This window comes from Myotis daubentonii, chromosome 5 (assembly GCF_963259705.1).
Source record: "Myotis daubentonii chromosome 5, mMyoDau2.1, whole genome shotgun sequence".
In the NCBI taxonomy this organism is placed as follows: domain Eukaryota; kingdom Metazoa; phylum Chordata; class Mammalia; order Chiroptera; family Vespertilionidae; genus Myotis; species Myotis daubentonii.
In genome coordinates this window covers 58,474,550-58,499,703 of record NC_081844.1, presented here as the reverse complement: position 1 = coordinate 58,499,703, position 25,154 = coordinate 58,474,550, and the positions used below count along the sequence as shown (strand labels likewise).

Here is a 25,154-nt window from a genome sequence, read left to right as displayed (position 1 = left end):
ATCAGGGGGTTGGGGAGCTCCCCCGTGTCATGCACAGAGCAGGGCAGATCAGGGGGTTGGGGCGCCGCCCTCTATCACCCACAGAGCAGGGCCGATCAGGGGGTTGGGGTGCCACCACTGTCACACTCAGGGCAGGGCCAATGGGGAGGTTATGGCTCTACCCCGTCACACACAGAGCAGGGCCCGTGGAGGGGGGGTTGGGGCATCGCCCTCTATCACCCACAGAGCAGGGCCGATCAGGGGGTTGGGGTGCCACCACTGTCACACTCAGGGCAGGGCCAATGGGGAGGTTATGGCTCTACCCCGTCACACACAGAGCAGGGCCCGTGGAGGGGGGGTTGGGGCGCTGCCCTCTATCACCCACAGAGCAGGGCCGATCAGGGGGTTGGGGCGCCGCCACTGTCACACTCAGGGCAGGGTCGATGGGGAGGTTATGGCTCTACCCCGTCACACACAGAGCAGGGCCCTTGGGGGGGGGGGGGGGTTGGGGCGCTGCCCTCTATCACCCACAGAGCAGGGTTGATCAGGGGGTTGGGGCGCCGCCACTGTCACACTCAGGGCAGGGTCGATGGGGAGGTTATGGCTCTACCCCGTCACACACAGAGCAGGGCCCTTGGGGGGGGGGGTTGGGGTGCTGCACCCTGTCACACACAGAGCAGGGCCCGTGGGGGGGGGTTGGGGCGCCGCACCCTGTCACACACTGAGCCGCAGGGTGATCAGGGGGTTGGGGAGCTCCCCCCTATCAGGCACAGAGCAGGGCTGATCAGGGGGTTGGGGTGCCTTCCCCATCATGAACAGAGCAGGGCGGATAGGGAGGTTGTGGCCCTGCCCCCTGTCACACGCAGAGCCGCAGGGCGATCAGGGGGTTTGGGCGCTGCCCCCTGTCACACTGATCCTGGTGCTGGGAGGCCTCTCAGCTCCGCTGATCCCGGTGCTGGGAAGCCTCACAGCTCCGCTGATCCCAGTGCTGGGAGGCATATTACCCTTTTACTATATAGGATAGAGGCCTGGTGCACGGGTGGGGGCCGACTGGTTTGCCCTGAACGGTGTCCTGGATCAGGGTGGGGGTCCCCACTGGGGTGCCTGGCCAGTCTGGGTGAGGGGCTGAGGGCTGTTTTCAGGCTGGCGGGTGACTGAAGCTCCCAACTGCTCCTTTTTTTCTTTTTCTTCTTTATTCTGGGCCAGCTTTAGCTCTGGCTCCAGCTCTGAGGTCTCTGCTGCTGAAAGCATGTATCTGGTTTGTTTCGGTTCTATAATCGAAACTCTGTATCAACTCCAGCTCTGAGATCCCAGCGGGCTGAAAGCAGATTTCTGGGGTTTTGTTTAGCTTCTATATTTGTAACTATGTTTCAAACTGCATGCTCAGAGGCCGTCAAGGCAGGCGGGGAACGTTGGTTTCCTCCATCACTGAAGCAAGCAAGCCTCATGTAAGCTTCAAGCTGCCTGGCTGCCGGCCGCCATCTTGGCTGGCAGTTAATTTGCATATCTCGCTGATTAGCCAATGGGAAGGATAGCGGATGTACGCTGATTACCATGTTTCTCTTTTATTAGATAGGATATTTCATTACATGGCCTGGTGTTAATATTGAGAAGCTTCAGAAAACATTTACAAAACATTATCAGTGTTATACAGGTGAGGAACGGGTTTTTCCTGCTTTTATTTTTTCTCTCTTATAACTGTCATTTCCTAATGTTTCTATGAGCACATTATGTCCATTTGTAATAAGAAGTATACAATAGGAGCTATTTTAAAAATAATGCCCAATCCTTTTTCATTTTTGATACGAATACTCAAGGTTGAAGTTCACTGCTCTAATCTATCTTTACATTTAACCGACAATTTTTCTTTACCTCCCAAAAAGCAGCATAGTTTGTCATCTCTCTCCTTAGCACCTCTCACCAGAAACACCTTGCTCTGAATACCCATGACCCTCATTCTTTAAGAAACTCGAATGAAGCATTGACATATATGTGTGCTATGTTTCCTCTGTTAACTATATTTCTACCTGCAAAGTACAGCTCTGCCTCCCTGGGAAGATGCACACAAGAGCTCTTTTCCCATCCAGCATCCATCTAGTCACAAAGCGTAGACACATATTTCTCTCTGGCCATGTGAACGGGAGATGGTGGATACAGGGGGCTGTGAGTAAACCAGAAAGTCCAGAAAAATTGGGACTGTAAGGAAACTAGGAAAGACTTAACAACATTGAGGGTCGCATACAGTAACCAGATGGAAAGAGGGTCCCAAGTTGTGTTATAAAATAACAGATTTGCTAAGAATTTTAGGAGGAGAGCCAGGAGATGAGGCTTTGGTTAACTTAACTAATCACAATGACATGCAAATGAGGTATAATGAAGCAAATAAAATATGAGAGTTGATAGTCATGTTCAATATTTGATTTGCAAGGGGACAAAAAGGGGGAGGGGAGGGGAAGGCAGAAAGTGGGGAAAGGAAAGGTGGAGGAAATGGGGAGACGGGTGAATGTGGGGAAGAGTGAAGAAAAGGTGGAGACTGTGTCCTTGTGTCCCACATATCCCAGACTTCCCTGGGTCACCGATGCCATTAGGCATCATGCACAGGCTGTCTAATCAGGAATGAGGTAAGGGAGGTACTTGGGACATTGGTGTTGGCCGGTTGCAATGAAAGGCGGCCTCTGAATTACTGAGAATAGTTGTTTTCGGGTGAGCTCGATTTTTGTTGGGGCTTTGGGGCTAGTAGTGCTTAGCTCCTGATGACTGGCCAAGATTCAGCTCTCAGAAGAGACTACTTGAGGTGTCCCACAAGGAAGGATCGTGGTTCAAGACGCTCAGGTAAAAGAACAGGGAACTATTCTCCCCTGAAGGCCTGCTAGGTGCTAGTCAAAATGGAAAGCTTCCCCATCCTATACATTATGTGACTTAACGTTCAAAAAACTGGTGAAGGAAATATTACTCTTACACTAAAGAGAAAGCTTGAGGCTCACAAAGGTTAAATGACTTAAATGGCTAAAAACGGATGTTTAGGATTTAAACCCGGGATCACAAAACACGTACAGCTTCGTACCACCATATCACATGTTAGCCAACAAACCAAGAGTCAGGACTTTAGGTGGGGTAAGTTATATTTTCTGGACATAAATCTCTCAAGTAAAAAAGTATTGCTTAAATTGTGTGATTTCTAGTCTCTTCCCGTTCTATAACTGTGACTATACTCAGATAATCAAGGTCACCTCTAACATAAAAGCACAGGTGTTAGCCTCTGATGGGCTTCAGATGTGACCTACATCTAAATTTTTTACGTCCCTGAACCACGTGGTAACATCTGTGGGGGCACCTGGAATTCCTCAGGTGCCCCAGACTTAGTCACCTGTGGCCATACCTAGCTGTTTATGGTTTCACTGTTCCTTAATCACTTTGCCACAGATGAGCTCACTGGGGATTCTGATCAGCATTTTACCCCAAAGTGCCTACACAGAGGAAGTAGAGTTTTCCAGTCCTTCTCAGATGTAGGGACTCATTTCTAAAATCATTCGGAGGAAAATAGGTCAGTAAATAAGCCAGCAGGGACTTGATCTAAATGACCATAAGCACATAAAGGGCGTGGCTAAAACTGCTACAGGCTGGTCAGATTGAAAGTACATATTATATAAAATAGTACAATGTTTGATTTAAAATGTTAAAATATACGTCTATCCTATAAAGGGACTATAGTCATCTAAATATGCAAGTATTTCCCTTAAAGCATGATTAACAATGATATGATTTCCATCCAATTTATATTTCCAACTGTGCATAGGAATTTTAAAGATTTTATTACTTTCTGAGTAAAGACTCTGGTATTGAGACTACATATTTATTAAGACATAATACATCTTGTTTTGAAATTTAAATTTAATAGAAATACCTTAAATGGTCATCAATAGAGTGCTCATTTTGACAAAGCTAAATATAAATGAAGATCATGAACTAGATTTTTCCACTTTGGCTCATAGCATCCCTTTATAGCATCTTCCAAGTCTTCATATACAGCCTACTATACTTTGTCATCAAATAAACTTTAATGTATTAGAACCAGGACAGATTTTCAGATTCTACCATCAATCTCACTGAAGGACAAGGATCTAGACAACTGCCCTTTTCTGAAATTATCAAATACCAACATTATTTCCTGTTGAAGAAGAGGTCGGAGAGAAGAATGATTACACCAAGGTCTCACAGAAATAAAAGTTAACTGAAATAAGGACAGAAAAGAGAAGGCCTTGGGAATAGTCATAGATGTTAAAAGTCTCCTGAATTACCAGCAAATACTCATCATCACCGTGAGCAACAAGGATCACACCACTCATCACAATAAGGAAGATACACCAACTACTGCTCACCCAAGTGCTTGGCAAGAATATAGAGAGTCCACTAATACGTCCAGTGACTCAGGGAAGAAAATGGAGCCAATATGTTTTGTTGAATAGACTGGAGATGGCCTCCCATCAATATCATCAATGATCGATTTATCTCAATAATAGGAGGTAACGTCAGAAAGCACATCTTAGGGACGCACCATGAACAAGTGCGTAGAACAAGAGGACCCAGGTGTGGATAGAAGTAGCCTAAGCCTCGGGGTGGTTGTTTTTTAAACAATTATATAACATTTACATAAACAAGAAAAAGGTTGACACATAAAGGAAATGTATTTTGTTTGTCACATAAAGGAAAGTGCACTTTCAAAATAACACTACTAGAAAGGAGTTTCACTTTACCGAAAGCCCACACAACCAAGAAATCCATCCATTTATATAAAAATACGAACCAAACCCAAACAATGTTGTAAACTGCAAAATTGCTTGGTAGGATTCTAAGACAAACACTATGTAGAGAAAATAAGATTTTATATATTTGGGTATTATCCAAATAGTTGTTTGCCTCTCTTCTCTGCGTAGCATCTCTGAAAGTTTATAGATATTTGTGGTATCACAGCAGATGTCTAGAACAAATATTAAGCAAAGGAGAATGTATATGATCTCTCCCATTTTAGTTTTTTTTAAAGTAGGAAGATTGACTAGATATTAACACAAATGGGTTTAAATGTGAAGCTGCCATAAAAGCAGGAACATAAATGTAATTCTCCCAGCCGCTATTTTGATGCACATTTTTGATTCCATGAATATTTTATGAAATGGCCCAAACTAAAGCCATATAACATTCCTGCATTACTGATGCTTGCGCCCGTAAGCTACGAACATTAGAGGCATGATTGAGTGCATTAAAATGAACTCATTCAGCAGTGCATTGATTACTTGAAGGGGGAGGGAAAAGAAAAAAGAAAAAAAAAAAGAAGTTGCTCCACTTAAGAAAACAGCACACAAATCTAAAGTTTGCAATATAATAAGGGGGAGAGCAAGTTTGAATAAAATAATATTTTATAAATAAAGTGTGACTCTGTCTAGCCTGACATTCATTAGGCAAGATGTTAATTATGTCCAAAGATGGCTCCTGTTTTTTTTTTTTTCGTTCAGGTAATTTAAAATGTCACAATCTCTAAGACGCTCAGACTGGCCTGCATTAGCTCCATGCATCAGCAGTTCTGAAAGTAGCTAATTATTTCCTTTTCTATCAACTTGTACATTTGCCAGTAGAAATAATGCCACAGAAACAATTGCATGAAAATAATTTGACAGGCCCATAAGGCCTATTTCTTCAGCAGCACGCATATAAGTCTTAGGCATATTTAGTTCTAAATTGTGCACATTTGTTGAGGAATTTAGGGAAATATTCCACTTTAGTTTAAAGCAGCAACCTAAAGGAACAATAAAGCTTTATTTATATTTTATGACATTTTAATCTGGAGCTACTGGACATCTTTGGCGTTAAGCTACTATTCCATACAATGTAGACATAAAACCTGCTAGAAGCAATATTGAAGAGTAGCAGAAAGAGAAAAATGTTATTGCCCTTTTGTAAAAACAAAAGACACTGCTTTCCATTTCAGTTTAACCACACGAACATTTTATATTATCTTTAGGTTTTTACATTCCATTCTGATCATTATAATGGCACTATACATGCAGAAATAGTTAAGGGCCGGTCCCATTTCCCAGTGGAAACTATCATTTTCAAGGGTTTCTCTCTTGTCAGAGGAGATCTGTTCTATATTATAACCCACTGCACGCCTTTGCAAATGGAACACTGGAAAGCAGAGATTTTGTCCTGCAGCTCAATAGTCTCCCTAATAAACCAGGAAGAAAATGTGCCCATAACTTTTGTTGCTACTTTGGGATACTTAGAAGAAATTTAAGATGCTATTTAGAAAATGAAATTCTTCCTTTATCATTTTGAGCAAAGACTTCAGGTGGACATTATAGGAATGCTACCACACCCCGGTTAAAGGGCACGGGTCATTGAGCCAGACAGCGGAAAGGCCCCAGGAACACAGGTGGGGGAGGAACGCACCAAGGGCTTTCTTACTGATGTTGGCAAGGCTAGTAAGTTGATTTTTAAAATCCAGAGGATTTGCCAACTGGTGGGAGGTGGGGGACTGGGTGACAGAGGAGAAGAGATTAAGAAGTACAATTTAGCAGTTACAAAATGGCCCCAGGGATGTAAAGTACGGCATGGGGAATACAGCCAATAATATTTCGGTGACTTTGTATGGTGCCAGGCGGGCACTGGGAATATCGAGGGGAACACTTGGTAGAGGACTGTCTAACTACTGCGCTGTACACCTGAAACCAATGCAAAAAATAAATACATGAAATCTAGAAGATCCCTACAATATTTTGGAGGAACTGTTATTAATTGTTGTTTGTGATTTTAGATAGCTGCATTGTGGCCAGTGATGGAAACGGTGGGCAGGCTTCACTGGTCTATGTTCGAATAAACATAGGCAGGTGGTTCCTATCCACGTTTTCTAGTTTCTAAGGATTAAGCATTAGACATCTTTGCTCTTACATGTTCATAATCAGAAGTATGAAGATTACTCAATTTTTTAAAATGTGTAATGCATAAATAAGAAATTCATACTAGCCATTATAAACCTGGGAGAATTCATAGAGTTTACTATTTTCCTCAAATGATAAATTGTTTTACTTCATGGTTTCCACCTCACCTTAAAATACTAAGTTAGAGGTGTTGTTGACAAGCATAAAAATCTGAGAAATAAAGTCAGTATTCACATTAGATCACCTAATGAATTATATTGCTCTGGACTTAATCAATAATTTAATTCTTACTTGAATCACATAGTGTTCCTGATTTTAGATAAACCACATACTGATTATGGATATGTATTTATATGAGTAAAGAGAAAGGGATGGAAGCATATAGACCAAAGTATCAGTACTGATTAACTTATGGAAGTTGGAGGTGAGTGGTTTTGATTGAAAATAAGCATATGATATTTTGGATATTATAAAATAAACTAGAGGCCTGGTGCACAAATTCATGCATCAGTGGGGTCCCTTGGCCTGGCCTGCACCCTCTCACAATCCTGGACCCCTTGGGGGATGTCAGAGGCCTGGCGCAGGTATTTGGCCCGATCGCCGCAGGCCAGGCTGAAGGATCCCACTGGTGCATGAATCCATGCACCGGGCCTCTAATGTGCATATAAGATCTTTGGTTAATCTCTTCCGGCTCTCCTCCCTCTGTCCTCCCTCTTTCCTTCTCAGATTCTTCAGTCTGTTTCATGTTTCCATGCCTGTGCATTGAGCATCTGCCCCCTGGTGGCCAGTGCACATCATAGTTACTGGTTGAACAGTCCAGCAGTCAAACGGTTGAATGGTCGCTTCAGCTTTAATATATATAGACTAGAGGCCTGGTGCACGACATTTGTGCACCAGGGGAGGGGGGTTCCTTAGCCTGGCCTGTGCCCTCTTGCAGTCTGGGACCCCTTAGGGATGTCTGCCTGCCGGCTTAGGCCCGAACCCCTGGGGGATTAGGCCTACTAGTAAGCCAGCAGTAAGACATCCCTCTCGCAGTCTGGGGTTCTCGCAGTCCCGGACCTCTCGCTCCTTACCACCCACCTACAGTGGAGGCAGGAGAGGATCCCACCACTGCACCACTGCTGCTGCATTTGTCAGCCATGAACCGACTGAGCAGCGCTCCCATGGGAGCGCACTGACCACCAGGGGGCAGCTCCTGCATTGAGTATCTGCCCCTGGGTGGTCAGTGCTCATCATAGCGACCAGTCATTCCACCATTTGGGTTGATTTGCATATTTGCCTTTTATTATATAGGACTAGAGTCCTGATGCATGAGATTTGTGCAAGAGTAGGCCTTCCTTCCCCCAGCTGCTGGCACAAGCTTCCCTCTGGCACCTGAGACCTGGGCTTCCCTCCGGCCACTGGCAGGCACCTGGGACCCGGGTTTCCCTCGCAGCCCTGGCTTTGTCCGGAAGGTTGTCCAGAAGGATGTCTGGTCTAATTAGCATATTATGCTTTTATTATTATAAATAACAAACTGACAATAATCTATCTAGGTGAGTTTGGAGGGAGAAAATAATGTTACTTGAGCACTGATCATATGCCGAGCACAACAGTAGCTGCTACATATATTTGTTAGTGCCTATATTGTAGAGATGAGGAAGATAAGCCTTAGGGCTTCTCTGGCCTAAATTCACATACCAAGCAGGTGGCAGAATGATGCCCAGAGATGGGGCTTTACTTCCTTATGATGACCCTTTTTTTTAGAAACTGTGTCCAATGTTTGACGTAAATGCAGAGACCAAGGCTTGAACCTCAACATCATGATATAATTGGACCATTCACATCCTTTCTTGAAGGGCTCTTAAATGAGGATGGCAATGCCAACTTTGGGATGTGTTTGCAAGAGGCATTAAAACAATTGTGCTGGCACCGTGCAGAGTGCCTGGGTTTTGCACAGATTCAGTAACGTTTCATGCCATGGTCTCTATTTGTCTGCCAGCTGGAGCCAATCGGATGGGCCTGCTATAGGGACTGCTTTAACACCTAAATAGCACGGAGCAGTACCACTTACTCTAATTGAGACCCACCTGAGGTGCTAGTTGGAAACAGTACACTTCGCCCAACTCTCACCCCTCTCGCTCTTGGACAGTGGTATTTCCAAAGAGCTTTTCTGGGGCAGTACCTCTTCTCAGAGGATCAGAGGCCACACGGCCTCCAGAGCCATCTATTCAGTGTGTGGAGACTGGAGGCTCAGTGCAGCTTTCAAGACCTCCCTGCAAAGCTTTGAAAAAGAAATACCCGCAGCAGAGCGGGCACCTCCGAATGAGGCTGTGTCTCCGCACTCCTCGTTAAGCAGTAAATAATTAAAACTCCCTGAAAAAGACAGGTAAAATAGAGGCAGCTCTGTCAGTAACACAGACATGAAAGAAAAGGGGAAGAAAATGAATTTTAAAAAAATGCAAGGAAATAATTCATTTGAAGCTCTAATAAAGTTTCATTTGCAGTCTTGTTTAAAGATATATCAGACTTTAGGGATGTAACCTAATTACATTTTTATTCTAAGTTCCATTCAAAGATCTTGGACTTTGGTTCTTTAACACAGATCAAACATGGAATAATTTTCTTGTGGCTATCAATACTTTAAAAGGATCTCTTGATTAAATACTGTAAGGTCTTATGAACAAGTACATATAGTAGATGGGAAATAAACTGACATGCCTTGAAAATGACAACTAATTAATATAGAAAAAGTAATGCTAATTGACTTAACTTATGAAAAATAACTTTTTTAAAATTTTTTAATCCTCTCCCGAGGATATTTTTTCCATTGATTTCTAGAGAGTGGGAGGGCGGAGGGGGAGGAGAGAGAGAGAGAGAGAGAGAGAGAGAGAGAGAGAAACATCTATGTGACAGAGGCATTAATTAGTTGCCTCCCTCACCTGCCCCTATTGGGGCTGGGGAACTGCAACCTAGGTATGTGCCCTTGACCAGGAATTGAACCTGTGACCCTTCGGTCCCAAAGCCCACACACTAATCACTGAGCAAATCTGGCCAGGGCAAAAAATAACTTTTTAATATTAAATTCACTTTCATTCCAATGTAAAGTGATCAGTTTCTAACACTGATCTAGTCAGGTGCACCTTAGAAAATGGATACTAGTGCCCACTTTTCGAATCCATTCTTGGAATTTAATCTGAACGAGAAGTGCCGGAGTGGTGAGCCAGGCAACCATGCAGACGTGAAAGGGGAGATGCTGCCACCAGGCATCAGCCCCGGCGCCTTCCTATGGGTGGATATGTTGGAGTAATCGGGTTCACCCTTAGACACTTTCTGGCTTTATTTCATATTGTTACTAGGAAACCTGAATGGATTAATGTGTTCGCTCTTTCAGAGAATCTTTTTGGAAAAGTTTCCTCCAAAGGGACCTTTAAAATGCAAATTTAGAAGCAGTTTAAAAGTGAGGGGAAATAGACAAATATAATTTATTTCTTAACTATTAAGAGGGAAAAAACGTTCCCCATGAACTTGGGCAGTTGTACTAGAGGTGTGAGCAGGCGGGGAAGGACATGGGGCTGAGGGAGAGCTTGGTCATGGTTCAGCAGCAACCGTTGGAGGGAGGTTTTTGTTCCCCCCACTTCTCCAGCCCAAATATCCACAGTGCCCACCAGGAAATCTATTTTCAGGGTAAACATTGAATGAGTTGCCCTTTGTTGATTCCAGTGCTGTTTTCTCTTGAGGCATTCTGTATGTAATAGAGGCTTCATGGTTACAAATTTTAAAATATGATAGCAACTTAAACAGAAAATAAGAGTGATTCCATAGGTAAGGAACAGACTGACAGCTGTCAGAGGGGAGGGGGGATGGGGAGCTGGGTAAAAAGGTGAAGGGAGTAAGCAAAAACAAACAAACCCCAAAACAACAACAAAAAAATGGACACGGACAACAGGGGGATGAGAGCAGGAGTGGGGGCAGGGGAACAGGGAGGTTGGGGGTTAATGGGAAATGAGGACACATTTGTAATACCTTGTGCCCAATAAAGAAATTAAAAAAAAAACAAACAGTATGGTGATTACTGGAGGGGCAAGGGGGGTGGGGGGAGGTAGAAGAGGGTAAAGGGGTATAACTGGTGATAGAAAGAGACTGGACTTGGGATGGTAAACACACAATACAATATACAAATGATGGATTATAGAATTGTACCCTTAAAACCTATATAATTTTATTAATTAATATCACCTCAATAAATTCAATAAAAATTAAAATAAATAAGAGTCATTTAAACCCGAAAATAATCATGTTATGCGTGTCAAAATCTATTAATAGCAAAAAAAAAGAGACATGATTGTCTTACCATTGTTTGGAGCATGAATAAAATGCTAGGTTTAGAGATACACAATAAAATGCTAATGTTCCCTACGTTAGGGTAACCATTTTATTCAGGTTGCCCGGGACTTGCTGGTTCAAACACCGAATCCAGTCCTGGGAGCCTGCTCAGTCCCAGGCAAATCCTGTGGAGCCGTGACCCTAACACTGACTCAAAATACTAAGAATTTTGAAAATATTCAGCAAAAGTGTGATATATTTTACAGGCAAAAAATATTTTATCAGCATAAATAAAACACTATGAGGGGGGAATCTTAAAAAGCACTTGAAAATTTTGGTCAAGTATTCCCCTCCTTTTCTAAATTCATACAGAATTTTTAAACAGTTATAAAGAGAGTAATGTAATTTTCAGCTAACCTAAATTATTTTATTAGAACTACTTTCCACATTTCTAAAAGTGAAGTTAATCGATAAAGATGTATTGAAAATTTTATACTTGCTATGCATTGCTGTATTTCTTCCCAAAACCATTTAAATGATTCAAATTATCACCAGCAATACCTGTAAGTATTATTTTAAGGAACCTTAATTACTTTTTTTTTTGCATTTTAAGAAGTGTTAAATGGCATTTCACCATGATTCAAACTGATTTTTGTAGACGTTTGTTATTTTCCTATATATTCATTACATATCATATTTCCTCTTTGACAAATTGTCTCTTTTTATCCTCTTTCCATTAAATTACAGTCATCTTAACATTTTTCTTACCAATTGATATATACTTTATACAGAATATAGCTACTTGTTCTTTGTCATATATGCTGCATATAAAGTTATATTTTTCCTTTCTCCAATCCCCTACCCTCTATGTGAATACCAATGCTGTTTCTTCTGCTGCAATGTCTGGAGTCATCCTTCCCTTCCATCTATTTAGCCAACATACCAGCCCACTCGCCTCACCAGTCTCAACGCCTCCTTGAGCTTCTCCTGCTTCTAGTTCCCCCATTCTAGGTTATTCTACCCACAGTTATTGAGCAGCCTAATTCACATGTCAACACATGACAAAAGCCGGATTATAGTGCCACCCAGACCTGCCTGCCCCCACTCCCTCAGTCTACTAGTCACGTTCTCCTCCAATCTGCTCTTTGTTTGAAAAGGCCTCTATACTGTGCTAGCCTTCATGGACTTGCTTTCTTAGAGAACCATCCTGTCTCTGCACAACCTGGATAGGCTGAAACTGTAGTAAACATTACATCACGAGGGGGTCAGGTCACTAGTACCCACAGATGGAAAGAGATCCTCAGTGAACACTGCATGGGGCTCTTGGGGTGGGGGATGGGGAAAGGACCATGAAGGCAGATGGTTCGTCAAGCTGGCAAACGACAGAGGATATAAAAAAGGAGACACAGTTTTTTTTATTTATAATTTTCTCAGGGTTCATTTTATATCAGAGCCTTTTATTATCATAATTTTAATAAAAATAGGTGAATCCAGAAGGTCAGCTTTGTGAGATCTCTCTGCTGAACAAACCTTTGTGCAGAGATGTGGTTCCAGGAAGTGAAAGGACACCAGACTAAGATCCAAAGACACAGGGGTCCAGTCTGGGCTCTGATATGTTTTAGTTCTCATGTAAGCTCTCAGATCCCTGTTTCCTGCAAATCTGCAAGGGGGAATAACATCACTTACATCATGCATGAGAAAAAGCACTTCATATGTTGCATCATACACCTATGTGTGACTGCTGCTATGTACATCACAGATACAGCTGACTTGCTCTAAGTCCATCTAAATCAGCAGTTCTCAACCTGTGGGTCGCGACCCCTTTGGAGGTCGAACAACGCTTTCACAGGGGTCGCCTAAGACCATTGGAAAGCACATTAATTACATATTGTTTTTGTGATTAATCACTATGCTTTAGTTATGTTCAAATTGTAACAATGAAAATAGATCCTGCATATCAGATATTTATATTACAATTCATAACAATAGCAAAATTACAGTTATGAAGTAGCAACAAAAATAATTTTATGGCTGGGGGTCACCACAACATGAAGAACTGTATTAAAGGGTTGCAGCATTAGGAAGGTTGAGAACCACTGATCTAAATGGTACTGGTAAATCAGTTTGAAGAACCATGCGATATTAAGATAGTCTGTGTGTATTTGTGTTGAGCATTTCACAGAGAAGGAAAAGCCAGCTGACAGGGGTATGGAGCTCTGGATTGGGTCTTGCACCTGCTACTAACAAACTATGTGGCCATGGCAAAATGTTTAATTACTCCGGTTCAGCTTCCTCATTGGCAAATTATGCTCTTCTCGAGCATCAACTTAGGAATCATGAAAACCTGTGAAAAATGAATCACCAGAGAATAGTTCTTGTCTTCTTCTATTCTCCACCCAAGCTACTGCCCCTTCAGAGTGTCTGCAGGAGCCCAGCATCCAAGTGGAAGAATAGGGACAAGCAGAGACCAAAATAATATGTACCTACTGTGTGCAGAAATGTGATCTTAGCACTTGGAAAGGCAACAGGGAAGTTATTCATAGAGTAAGGCCTGCCCTCTCATCTAGAGGCATCGTCAGTGGAGAAGATGGGAGGACTGAGATGCAAGGTCGGAGCTCAAAGGAAGAGAGAGGAGATGAAGGGAGACACCCAGAGGAAGAAGAGCAGCGGTTCCCAGCTGGAGCACGTGAGGGGGTCGCCAGTGCAGATCACACACTGCTATTGCTGGCCTCTCTGAAGACTTTCTCCAGTTTTAACTGGGGGCTCAGTACAGTTGCTGCCTGTCGGCCTGATACTGCACTTTTGTGGTATGGTAGCTCTCCCCGTCTACTTAAGTAACAGGCACACTGCGAGGGAGAAAATGTGAAAACAGAAAGCAGCCTTTATGTAGGCCTACGTGCCATATGTGCCAAGCAGAACACCAGGCACTTCGCTTATCTCATTTAATCGTCAAAATAATTCTCTGAAGAGCTAGAATTGATTTATTATTATTTTTTAATAATGAAGAGTGGTACAAAGAAGTTAATTTTAGGCTCCATCTCTGCTTTTTATAAACTGACATTTTTCTTTCCCTAATAAGTAAAGAAGTTGACAGAGTTTTAAAAGACTGATTTTTCAATAGCCATTTAAGCAGCCGTGGAAATCAAAGCTGGACGTGAACTAAGAGCAAAGTGCACGTGCTCGCACTCCCTCACGTCAGAGACAAGGAAAGCAAGATCCACACAGTTAACTAGCCAATGACAATGTCAAGAGAATCCAAGTTTACTGCCCCGCCTAATAGTTTCTCCTCTGCTAGACTTCATCTGCAGCCTTGTGCTTCAATGCCGTGTTAGGTTAAGTATCTAAACCAGGGGTCCTCAAACTATGGCCCACGGGCCACATGCAATACAAATATTGTATTTGTTCCCGCTTTGTTTTTTTACTTCAAAATAAGATATGTGCAGTGTGCATAGGAATTTGTTCATAGTTTCTTTTTAAACTATAGTCTGGCCCTCCAACGGTCTGAGGGACAGTGAACTGGCCCCCTGTTTAAAAAGTTTGAGGACCTCTGATCTAAACCAAGAAAATCATTCAACGTTTATCAGCTAACACTAATTTAATCCCTGAGCCTGCTTTACTTAAGCCGTAACCCATATTTCTACTACTCCTGCAGCTTTGAGCTTCCCTTGCTATCTGAAAACCAATTAACAATTCACATTGCCCCCACTTTTCTACTTCATTAATAATGGGACTGGATCTATAATAGTTCTTTAATCGTCACTATTATATCTTTTTGCATTTTTTTTCTAATTTGAATTCTGAATTGTTTAAAGTATTACATAAGTCTCCTTCCCCCCTCTCCCCCCACCTCCCCCCGGTTGCTCCCATCCCCCACTATATTTCTTACCAACTCTAAAAACCTTCTGCCCTTTCCTATGCTTTTTAATTTAATAGATTTTTTTAAAAATTAGCTACCTTTTTTCCTAATTAAAAAGCAACACATGCACAAGGTAACCGGTTGTGCGGTACGAAAGGGCACATATGCAGAGTGCACCTGTCTTCCTTCCACATCCTCAGCGTGCTTCTCCAGAGGCGCCTCCGCTCAGATGAGATGTTGTGTATTTGATGGGTTTTAAATCCCCTCAACAGCGCTTACATCTCTATTAATTTTTAATAAAATGAAAGAGAAAATAAAATACCACACTAAAAACTGATATATCCTTTGCATTTCTTTTAGTTATTAAGGCTGTTTTTCTAATAAAGTGGCAAACATTATTCCATGACAAATAAGAAACTACCAAGAAATTTCTATCAATTTTGATGTGGCATCTTTGATGATGATATTATTGTATTTTAACCTTTTTTTTGAGAACTGAATACCGTGATGATAAATTTCATCTAAAATAACAAAGAATAAACACATCCACCAAATGAAGTCATGTTTTAATGGAATACGGAATAAGGTAAAAAAAGCCAAAACTGTAGGAAAAGATTGTTTATAGGAGATGTTAGGAGAATACGAAAACATCTCCTCATATTATTTTAGATAGTATCCAGTTGATACTATCACAAATGTCTTATCTGTCAGAGCTTGAAATGAAGGAACATGACATTCGTCACATGTCCTCACATCACTCCACCATTATTGTAATTCCCTATTGCCCCTGAAATGACATCTTTTCTTTTTAAGTTAGGAAAAATTACTGACACCATATCGAATACCATGTTAGTTTCCTGGGGCTGCCGCTACAAAGTACCACAGACTGGGTGGCGTCAATAGCAGAGTTCGTTCTCTGGAGGCTGCAAGTCTGAACCAAGGGGTCAGCTGGGTTGCTTCCTGCTGGGCTGTAGGGAGAACCCACTCAGTGCCAACCTCCTGGGTCTTGGTAGCTTCAGGTGTTCCTTGGCTTGTAGATGATGTTCTCCGTGTCTTCACATTACTTTCCCTCTGTATATGTCTTTCTCTCTCCCCAATCTCCTCCTTATGAGGGCACCAGTCATTCGGGTCCACCTAATTAGGGTCATCGTATCTCCGTCTTCTGCAAATATTGGAGGTTAAGAATTCAACATCTTTTTGGGGTCCACAATTCAACGCATAACAAATGTGATTGGAAATTCTTTCTCAAATGAGTAACGAGGAAGTGCCAGCAGTGTTACAACACTTGTCCTGACTGGCAGTGCAGTTACTAAAAGCTGTCAGTACCAAACCTGGAGAAGCAGAGCAAAAGAGTGTGATCCCATGACAGGAGTCTGCGGGCTGCTGGAAAAGTCCTTCTCCACCGAGCAAACAGATAATCAGAGTCACAGACATGGTCACAGTGTGAGGCACATGGGAGACCATGCCCACGGCAAATCTGAGGTCAAGGCAGAGAGGGGACAGGGCAAAAGGATCAGGCTGTGTATGAGGACAGTGCTAAGAGGCTTCACGGCAGGAGGTCTTCATTTGAAGAAATAAGAACTGGGCTTTTTGGTGGTGCCTCCAACCGGCTTACCGCCCAGACTGCTGAACAGGGAAAACGCCATTCCCCTCACACACGTAGGGCTTGGGCTTATAGGAGTTGAATCAGTTGCTGTGAGAGCTGTTGCAAGACGAATGCTTTGTTTTCCTTGCATTCCCTACACTCCTCAATGAGAAGCAGCCTATTTAGTCCTGGTATTTAAAGGCAAGTAGGATGGACAGTCTCCCCCTGGCTCTGTCCACGAGCCATTGGAGCTGGTAGAATACCCTGCTTCTACCTAAAGTTGGAGAGGGGAGAGGCAGTTGTAGGAACAGCACCTCATTCAAGTCCAGTGTCTACCAGGCATTCTTCCAGGACAGGTTTGATCGTCTCTTGCTTTAACTCACTGGTTCTCTTCTACCTTGATCAGTTCTTGGAAACATCTGGTCGTGGGGAAGGGGGGGGGTGCTCCTTTTGAAGCTCAGAATCTTGCTCATGGTCCTCGCTTTGTCCTAATTCTTAAAGATCAGGACTTCTGTGCCCATAATCTCTTTATGCAGAACTTAAAGATTTACTAGTAAGAGGTAAGGGTTAACTCATCCAGCACGGATCCCCTGCAGGCTGGTGTGGCGAGCTGACACGGCCATGGCATACCCAGCCCCAAAGCACCTTATGTGCCGTGCCAGCTCAGCCAGGTTCAGTGATCCTGAGAGGGGACAGTGAAGGATTGAGAAAAGACAGACAAGAGAATAAAAGCTGTCCTCTCTGATGGAGAGCTAGCGACAGCGCCACGTACTACAAGCCATGTCTTTATTTTATAGCCAGATTCCACTAGGCAAAGTAAGGGTGTGGTCAAGATGTTTACAACATTCTTGTGGGTTTCGATTCTACTCAACTACTACATGCACCTGAACTCTATCAAGCCCATCTTACTCGGACACGTGAGGCCACATGTTTGGACCATAGGGTCAAGCTTACAACTATAGCTGTTGGCTATGATTGTGCTGGGAAGGCTTTGCCCTCCAAGCTGGGACTTGCACGTGGCAATAAGAGGACTATGCTCTCTCATTAGTCTGAGGCTTGAACCTGTCCAAACACTGTAGCCGCTCTCCACAGGCTGGTTTCCTAGAAAATAAGATGGACTCTAAGAAGGTTCCAAGGAAACCAGTTAGGCTCAGTGCTTTTAAGGAACTCAATCCTGACCTATTGCAAAGGCTTAGCCCCCAGTCCCTCTCTCCTGACAGGGGAGAGGCTGATGCTCCCCTAACAGTGAATGCCTGCGTGGGAAATCTTGCTATTTGTATGCTATATCCCATGGCTGCAACCCTAGGCACATACCTCAGCCCCCATACCTTTCCCTGCACCCCCTCTGCAGATCATGCACGGGAGGGACTCTGCGACCTCAAAGCCTGGGTGCTGAGCTGGCAGGATATGGCTGGTATCAAGGCTCTGCCACATCATATTGCTATTCTGTCTGGCCCCAGATCACACCAGGAGTTGGACAATACTTCCCTAAACATACAGCATCCAATGAAAGGGCGGAGGGGGACCAGCACTCCTGCTGCTGCTCCTGTCTCTGGGAGCCATCTTTGAGCAGTGCTGCCCCAGCAGGCATGCTGTGAGTGCTTCTGACCAATTACCTTGTTAGCATGGCAATTGTCCCAGCAAACTGGGTGTCCAGCCAGGCCCAGACCATGGCCTCCTGGTAGTAAGTCAGGGGACTGGAGGTAGATGAAAGGTCAACCATGGAGAGGAAGAGTCCTGCTGGTGGTGTGACCAGCTTCAGGATTGCCAGTTAGTAACCAAGAGGCATTCCAGTGTGTCTCCAAACACTACCCTACTACTGGTGCCCTCTGGGCCCTGGCAAGCCACACTGACTCACACTATTTCGAATCTGTCCAGGTCAACATTAATTCTAAGACCTGAGCAAACTAACCAGGATAACTCTGTCTTTCCTCAGTCACGGGGAGAACTTGGGATCAATGCTGTAGATCCTGGTTTGCCTTTAATCAATCCTTGGGCTAACGCACAGGTAATGGCTTTCTGAAATAGGTGGTGTGCACTCCCTAAGCTGTTCCAACCATGGCTTCCCCTGCCCGTCTTCCGTGAACATGATCAGCATCCGGGCTATCACCCAACATCTGTTTCTAATCCTCCTCCTGATCTCCCACAGGCAAGTTCAGCCTCAAAGCCTATATGGGTTGGAATAGAAGAGGGTGGTCCCAGAGTGAGAGATGATAATTAAAAGCTGCCCATTGGAATTGGGGAAGGAGTGAAAGGACAAAAAACAGGCAGAAATTAAGGGTTAATTTGTCCAAGTCTGATTTCCCTCCTACAAAAGAGACTGGCCTTCTGCAGGGCTCTACGGAAACCAGCTGGTCCCCAGTACTAAGTCCATTAATTTGGTCAAAAGCAAAGTTTGGACCCAGATTCTAAATCATCGGAAGGGGCAGAGAAAAAGGTTCTGGTATTTGCTCAACTATAAACACTGATGTGGTCAACACTGCTCTAGTTTACCAGCTCCCAATAAAGCTGCAAGGCCTGGACCCAGTTCCTTGATCTTGTCAGGGAAGGGTTTGGGGCTGCATCTGATCACTAATGCTGCCTTGGCAGGAAAGGACTGCAGTTAAGTTTCTGCTATATCATCGTGTTTTCATTGTCCTTGCCCCTGATCATACCAGGAAGGAACCAGTGCTTCCCTAATCCTGTCTTTTAAAAAGCGCTCTCTCCCTCCAGGTCTGACACCTGGCCCACTAGACCTCTGAATGGGAATATCTCCTATTGATCAGTGTCTGAGGGCTTTCCCCAATGCTCCAGACATGGCATGAATGCTCTCTGCCTCTTCGCCCTGTTTGCATGAAAAAGTCCTTACAAATAGGTCACAATTCTGACCGAATATATAGCCACTGATTTGCACAAGTGTTTGTCAGTCCATGACTAGTCCATGTCTGCCACCCCAGCTACAGTCAAAATACCTGCCCTGAAGAATGAAACTGCCAGCCCTTGAGCCAATGGAGATCAGGCATACTGTACAAGAGGGCCCATCTTTAGCAGCACTGGGGGTTAGAACCTGTCTGCTGTGCTTGACTCTGGCCAGGAGGGTCTGGGTGAGGCTCTGGTCCCATATGTACCACTGGGCTAAACACTGGCCCTGATTGTACTCAGGTGCCCAGACCCTGTGACTATGGCCTCTGCTCAAGTTCATTTGCTCTATGGTTCCCTGAGGGTGCTGGAGCCATGCCCTGGACTGCAGCCTGCTCGGTGGGGCCCTGACAGTCTGCCTTTTGCCATCTGCCGGCTGGTATCCTGCTTTAACCTGAATGGGCACCCCTGGAATCAGGATGCTGCCACCTGCCCCTGAGCACAGCTGCCACCAAGCTGTTGCTGTGGGGCCTCCATTAGCTTGTCTAGACCAATCAGATCAGATATGCAGAACCTACACCATAGTCACTTCAGTGGGAACCCTACAGCCAGGTAAGTCCCCATTCCACCCTAGCCACATATTTTTGATAGCTCTACTTTACCTCCTTCATGAAAATTCTAAAATTATAAAAGCTACACCAGTAATTTTCACCATTGCTAGGTACAGTACACAATCAAAGGCAGTCTCTAGAATTTTTCATCAACACCAACTCAGCCTCTTTATCCATCAGGCAGTAAAGGCATGCTTCTCAGGGCCTATGAACTGATTAAGCCATAGAAAAATAATTCAGATCTGACAGAAAGTAGTTGCAAAACTAAACAACACAACCTGAAAATAATTACATAGTCAAAATATTCGATTTACTATGGAATTATGCTATATGGTGGGACAGCTAAATGTAAGCCAGCCAACGACCTGCTCTCAGGGCAGCCCCACCCTGATCACATTTCCCAAATGCATCCTCACTCTCAGCCACTAAAATGATGTGGGCAACCAGGTGCCATGGTTACTGATCAAGATTACTAGGCACTCCAATATTTGTTGGATGAGTAAATGGATGAATGAATGAATGAATGAATGAAGCAATTAATAAATCCTCCAATAGAAATACATTGAAAGATTTAAAAAAAACAACAGAACAAAGAAACCAGGAGTTGTTGTTTACTAGGTATTGACTTTCAATTTTGCAAGATGAAAAAATTCTGAAGTCTGGTTATATGATAATGTGAATATACTTAACACCACTGAACTTAGAAACAGATGGCCAATTTTGTTATATAGTTTTTTACCACAATAAAAATTTTTTGAGAAATCAAACCAAATATTAAAAATCAGAAATAAATTTTTTAGAAAAATTCAGTATATACTTATTAGTAGCTATCTGAATCTTACCAGACCACTCTTAAATTTTCATCAGTGTAGCCCTGACTTAATCACCCCTTATTTTCTGATATTATTTCTTATTTATTTTGTGACTTCTCTTTTGGGACCAGTAACTGACAGTTTAATTATTTGATTTGTCATCATAGGTGACAGAATTTGATGGCTTCAATTATAAAAACAAACCAAAAAGAAATTTTTATTTTATTCTTTTAGGGGGTTCCCATAATTGACAGCAAAGTGCAGCATTATATTTTAGCATATAATCTTCAGGAATTTTTAGACTTAGCTCATCATAAAAGTAAAGCAATTATTTGTTTGTGTAGAGCAGGGGCTACTAGCAACAGGCTGTGAAGCTAGCTGACTAATATCAGTTCAAACACTAACTAGCTTCCCCTCATTGTGCCAGTTTCCTCATCCTCAAAGTGAAGATACTTTTTAAAAGCTTAAAAAAAAAAGTATTTATCTCACCTGTGAAATGGGAATACTGGTAGTAATTTTTAAAAGCTTAAGCAAAAATTTCACCTTGCATCTTACTTTATTTAAGCAAGAACTTACCCCATTTTTACAAATTTGAAAAACATGATAAAGTATTTTTGTCTTCAGATATATTTTCTACCCACTATCTATAGATATATAAAAGGCTAAGCAACCGTCTGACCATCTGACCAGCCGGTAGCTATGACGCGCACTGACCACCAGGGGGCAGATGCTCAACACAGGAGCTGCCAAGCTGTGACACCCTGGAACCAGGGAGGAGGGAGCCCGGTTCCTTGCAATTCCTCTTGCACTCCGGGACCCTCGGGGGATGTCGGAGAGCCAGTTTTGGCCTGATCCCTGCAGGCCAGGCCAAGGGATCCCACCTGCTGGAGGGACCCCGCTTACTCCACAGATGCCCTTTGAGCTGCAGCACTGGCCCAGGTGCAGCCAGCTGGGGAGGGACCATGGGAGGTTGGCTCCAGGGGGTGTCCGGCCCATCTGGCTCAGTCTTGCCCCGCCAGCCACTGCCTGGGACCACCTGCATTAATCCCTGCACCAGAGGGACTAATTAATTTCCTTTCAATGTGCACGAATCCATGCACCAGGACACTAGTCCTTACATAAATAATTATAACTTAAATTTCTACTTGCAGTCCTTATTAAACCACAAACCACCATACAACATATGTTTCTGATGGTTTTTTGTTGTTTTAGACTTTGGCTTGTCTTAAGATAACATGGTTAGCTATGAAGTTATTTTTAAAAAAGAACATTTCCTTCAGAAATTACTATAAAAATCATGATGGAGCCATATCTGAGTTTTTTAGATATTTTTTGATTTTTGTATAGGGGCACTTGGAAAAATACCCATTTTCACACATGAGAAATTAATTTAAAATGAACAAAGAAAGCGCTAAAAAAGGAAAAACAATTCAAAATGGTGCAGCATGCTTGTGAATGAAGGATGTATGGGGGTAGCGGGGAGCTTTCTCTTTGTGATGCTGCTGGGAACTTGAGGCTCAGCGCCGGGGCAGACGTCAGACACAAGCAACACTGAAGGTGAGTCCGTAAGTCACACCTTTGCGTTTGAATCTCAGTAACTTATATTTTTATAAAGCCTCAGGTCTTTTTGTCAACCCCCACGTGCCTTCTGATTGCCTGGACTCTGGATCCTCCAAGGCACCCAAGGCATCCAGGCCGAGGGCCACTCACCCTCTTCCTCAAAGAGAAGTCCCATGTGTCCATGCGCCTCGGCTTCTTTCTTCCCACCGTCAATTTTGATCAGTTCAGCAATCTCAAAACATCGTTTGTAGAAGTGGTTCCTTACCCACTTGTCTTCAGAATTATTGAAGTAACAGGCCAGAGCATACAAGTTACCATAGACATCTTCAAAATATTCTTCAAAGAGAGAAAAACATCATAAACTGCATTAGAATGACACATCTCTTCGAATGGCAAACCGATACAGTGACATTTATTTTCTATTTTTCCTTTAAAACATGATTAACTACATTTAAAACTTGAAATGCAAAACTTAATGTATATTAACTATGAAAGTAATTGCATTAATTAAAGAATATGCATATGAGGAAAGCAACAAAAAATCTTCCCCAAAACTTAGCACATGTTAGAAATGAACGTACCCTTTGGTTGACTCACTAGACTTTATATCTAAGACAAAAGACAACAACATATAGTAGCAATGTGCTCAGTGCTTTCAGAAAAAATGAGTATGTGGTTATCATTAAAAACTTTTCTCACTAAAGATTAAAAAGTAAATACAGAGAAAGCAAGGTTTCTTAACTATGGTAAAAGATAATGTAAATAATGTAAATGAAAATGGCAAGGTTTTTCACTTAGAAGAAAAACAATCATGAGGCTTATAAGAAAAAAAATCAAGAATGAGTGGATTAAAAACTGACACATCTACACAATGGAATACTATGCTGCTATAAAAAGAAGGAATTCTTACCATTTACAACAGCATAGATAGAACTGGAGAGCATTATGCTAAGTGAAATAAGCCAGTCAGAGAAAGATAAATATCACATGATCTCACTCATTTGTGGAATATAATGAACAACATAAACTGATGAACAAAAACAGATCCAGAGACAGAGAAACATCAATCAGACCGTCAAACCACAGAGGGAAGATAGGGGAGAGTAGGGGTAAGGGGGAGAGATCAACCAAAGGACTTGTATGCATGCATGCATATAAGCCTAACCAATGGACACAGACAACAGAGGTTTGAGAGCATGAGTGGGGGGAGTGGAGGGGCAATGAAGGGATAAGGACACATATGTAATACCTTAATCAATAAAGAAAAGAAAAAAAGATGATGCAGTAAGCTCCATACACTTTCTAGCAATATTTCCAGCCATAAGAATTACTAGCAACGCTAAGAAAGAGTGAATTTCTATGCTTTTGTTTTCTATGAGTCCTTTTTTCTGCTGAAAATGCATTAATACTAGTCATCCCTGTCACTCAAACAGTATTAGTTTATTAGTTGTTAGTGTGTTAAAGCTACCCTTTCCCCTGAAGTGGCATCTGACCTATTTGTACTAAAAAAAAAAAATGTATTAATCCTTTGTGAATCAGTCTTGTAAATCACACTGTCATCAATCATAAACTTGAATCAAAACATTGTGTGTTTATAAATTGTGTCTCAATCCTGTAAACTCCAATCTATTGGTGAATATGAACAAATTCAGAATCCTTGTATCTTTTGCCTTTGTGCAAAAAGCACACTTGTAAATATGTGGTAGCCTCTGGATTACCTTTCCAAGGATTTAAAAAACACACAATCATTATTATTCACTGATATATTCCTGAAAGGACTACAATTGTGAAAAATATTTATACATTGCCCACAACCATTCCTGTAATATTAAAGTTGAATTGCTTAGAAAAATTGAAACTAAGCTTACTAGAACTGTACATAAGTCACTCCAATGTTCCAAAAGAAATTTCTAAACCAAAGTCATTCCTTTACATATATTGCTTCATAATTCCATGGGAAATTAGATTTACCTCAAAATAGGTTTTATACCTAAAAATAAAGTAAAACTAAAATGTTTTCCCTGTCGGCCTCCGGAGAGCCATCCTGCAGCAGCACAGGTGAAAATTGGAGACTAACTTGAGGGTATTTACTTCAAAACCACGCGCTCATCTCAGAACTGGCTTCTCCCACGCGCGATCTTCCCATTCTGAGTCTTCTACCTACTGTGAACAGAGCACTAAAATCTGGGTTGTAGTATTTTATATTCTTTGTCGTATTTAGTGATTAGGGAGTTATTTTTAAAGCCTGTAATTAAAATACTTCTTCTCTTCCATTTTTAAAAGTTATATAATGAACTTTTAAAAATATATGTAATGCTGAAATAACTTTTCTATTTTTCAGTAATTAGGCCTTAATAGAAAAACATTTCTAACATTTCATAAATAAAGTTTTGTGTTTTTTTTTTTTTAGAATGAGTGATATGAGCTATCGAGATAAATGGAATTTTTTCAGAGTAATAAGTATAAAGGGATATATTCAAGTTTTTAATCTTTGTGTGATTCAAATATATGGCTTGTATTTTTCACATTATAGGCAGCCTTTACCCTCCTTGAATTATCTGCAGGTTTATTTATAAAATAAAAATCAACTTTATTGTTCATTTTTATTTAGATTAGTATTTATTAAGCTACCTAAAAAAGGAAATTCCATGATAAAATAAGTTTGGGAAATTATCT

The 25,154-nt window shown here is 42.3% G+C and overlaps 1 protein-coding gene across 1 annotated transcript in view; it reads right to left on the bottom strand.

Moving 5' to 3' along the window:
• Positions 1–25,154, bottom strand: part of TTC29 (tetratricopeptide repeat domain 29) — a 155,461-nt gene that overhangs the window by 97,403 nt on the left and 32,904 nt on the right. Inside the window, exon 6 of the mRNA XM_059695312.1 lies at positions 22,629–22,814. Coding sequence (XP_059551295.1) covers positions 22,629–22,814 — 186 coding nt within the window. The remainder of the gene's footprint in view (positions 1–22,628; positions 22,815–25,154) is intronic.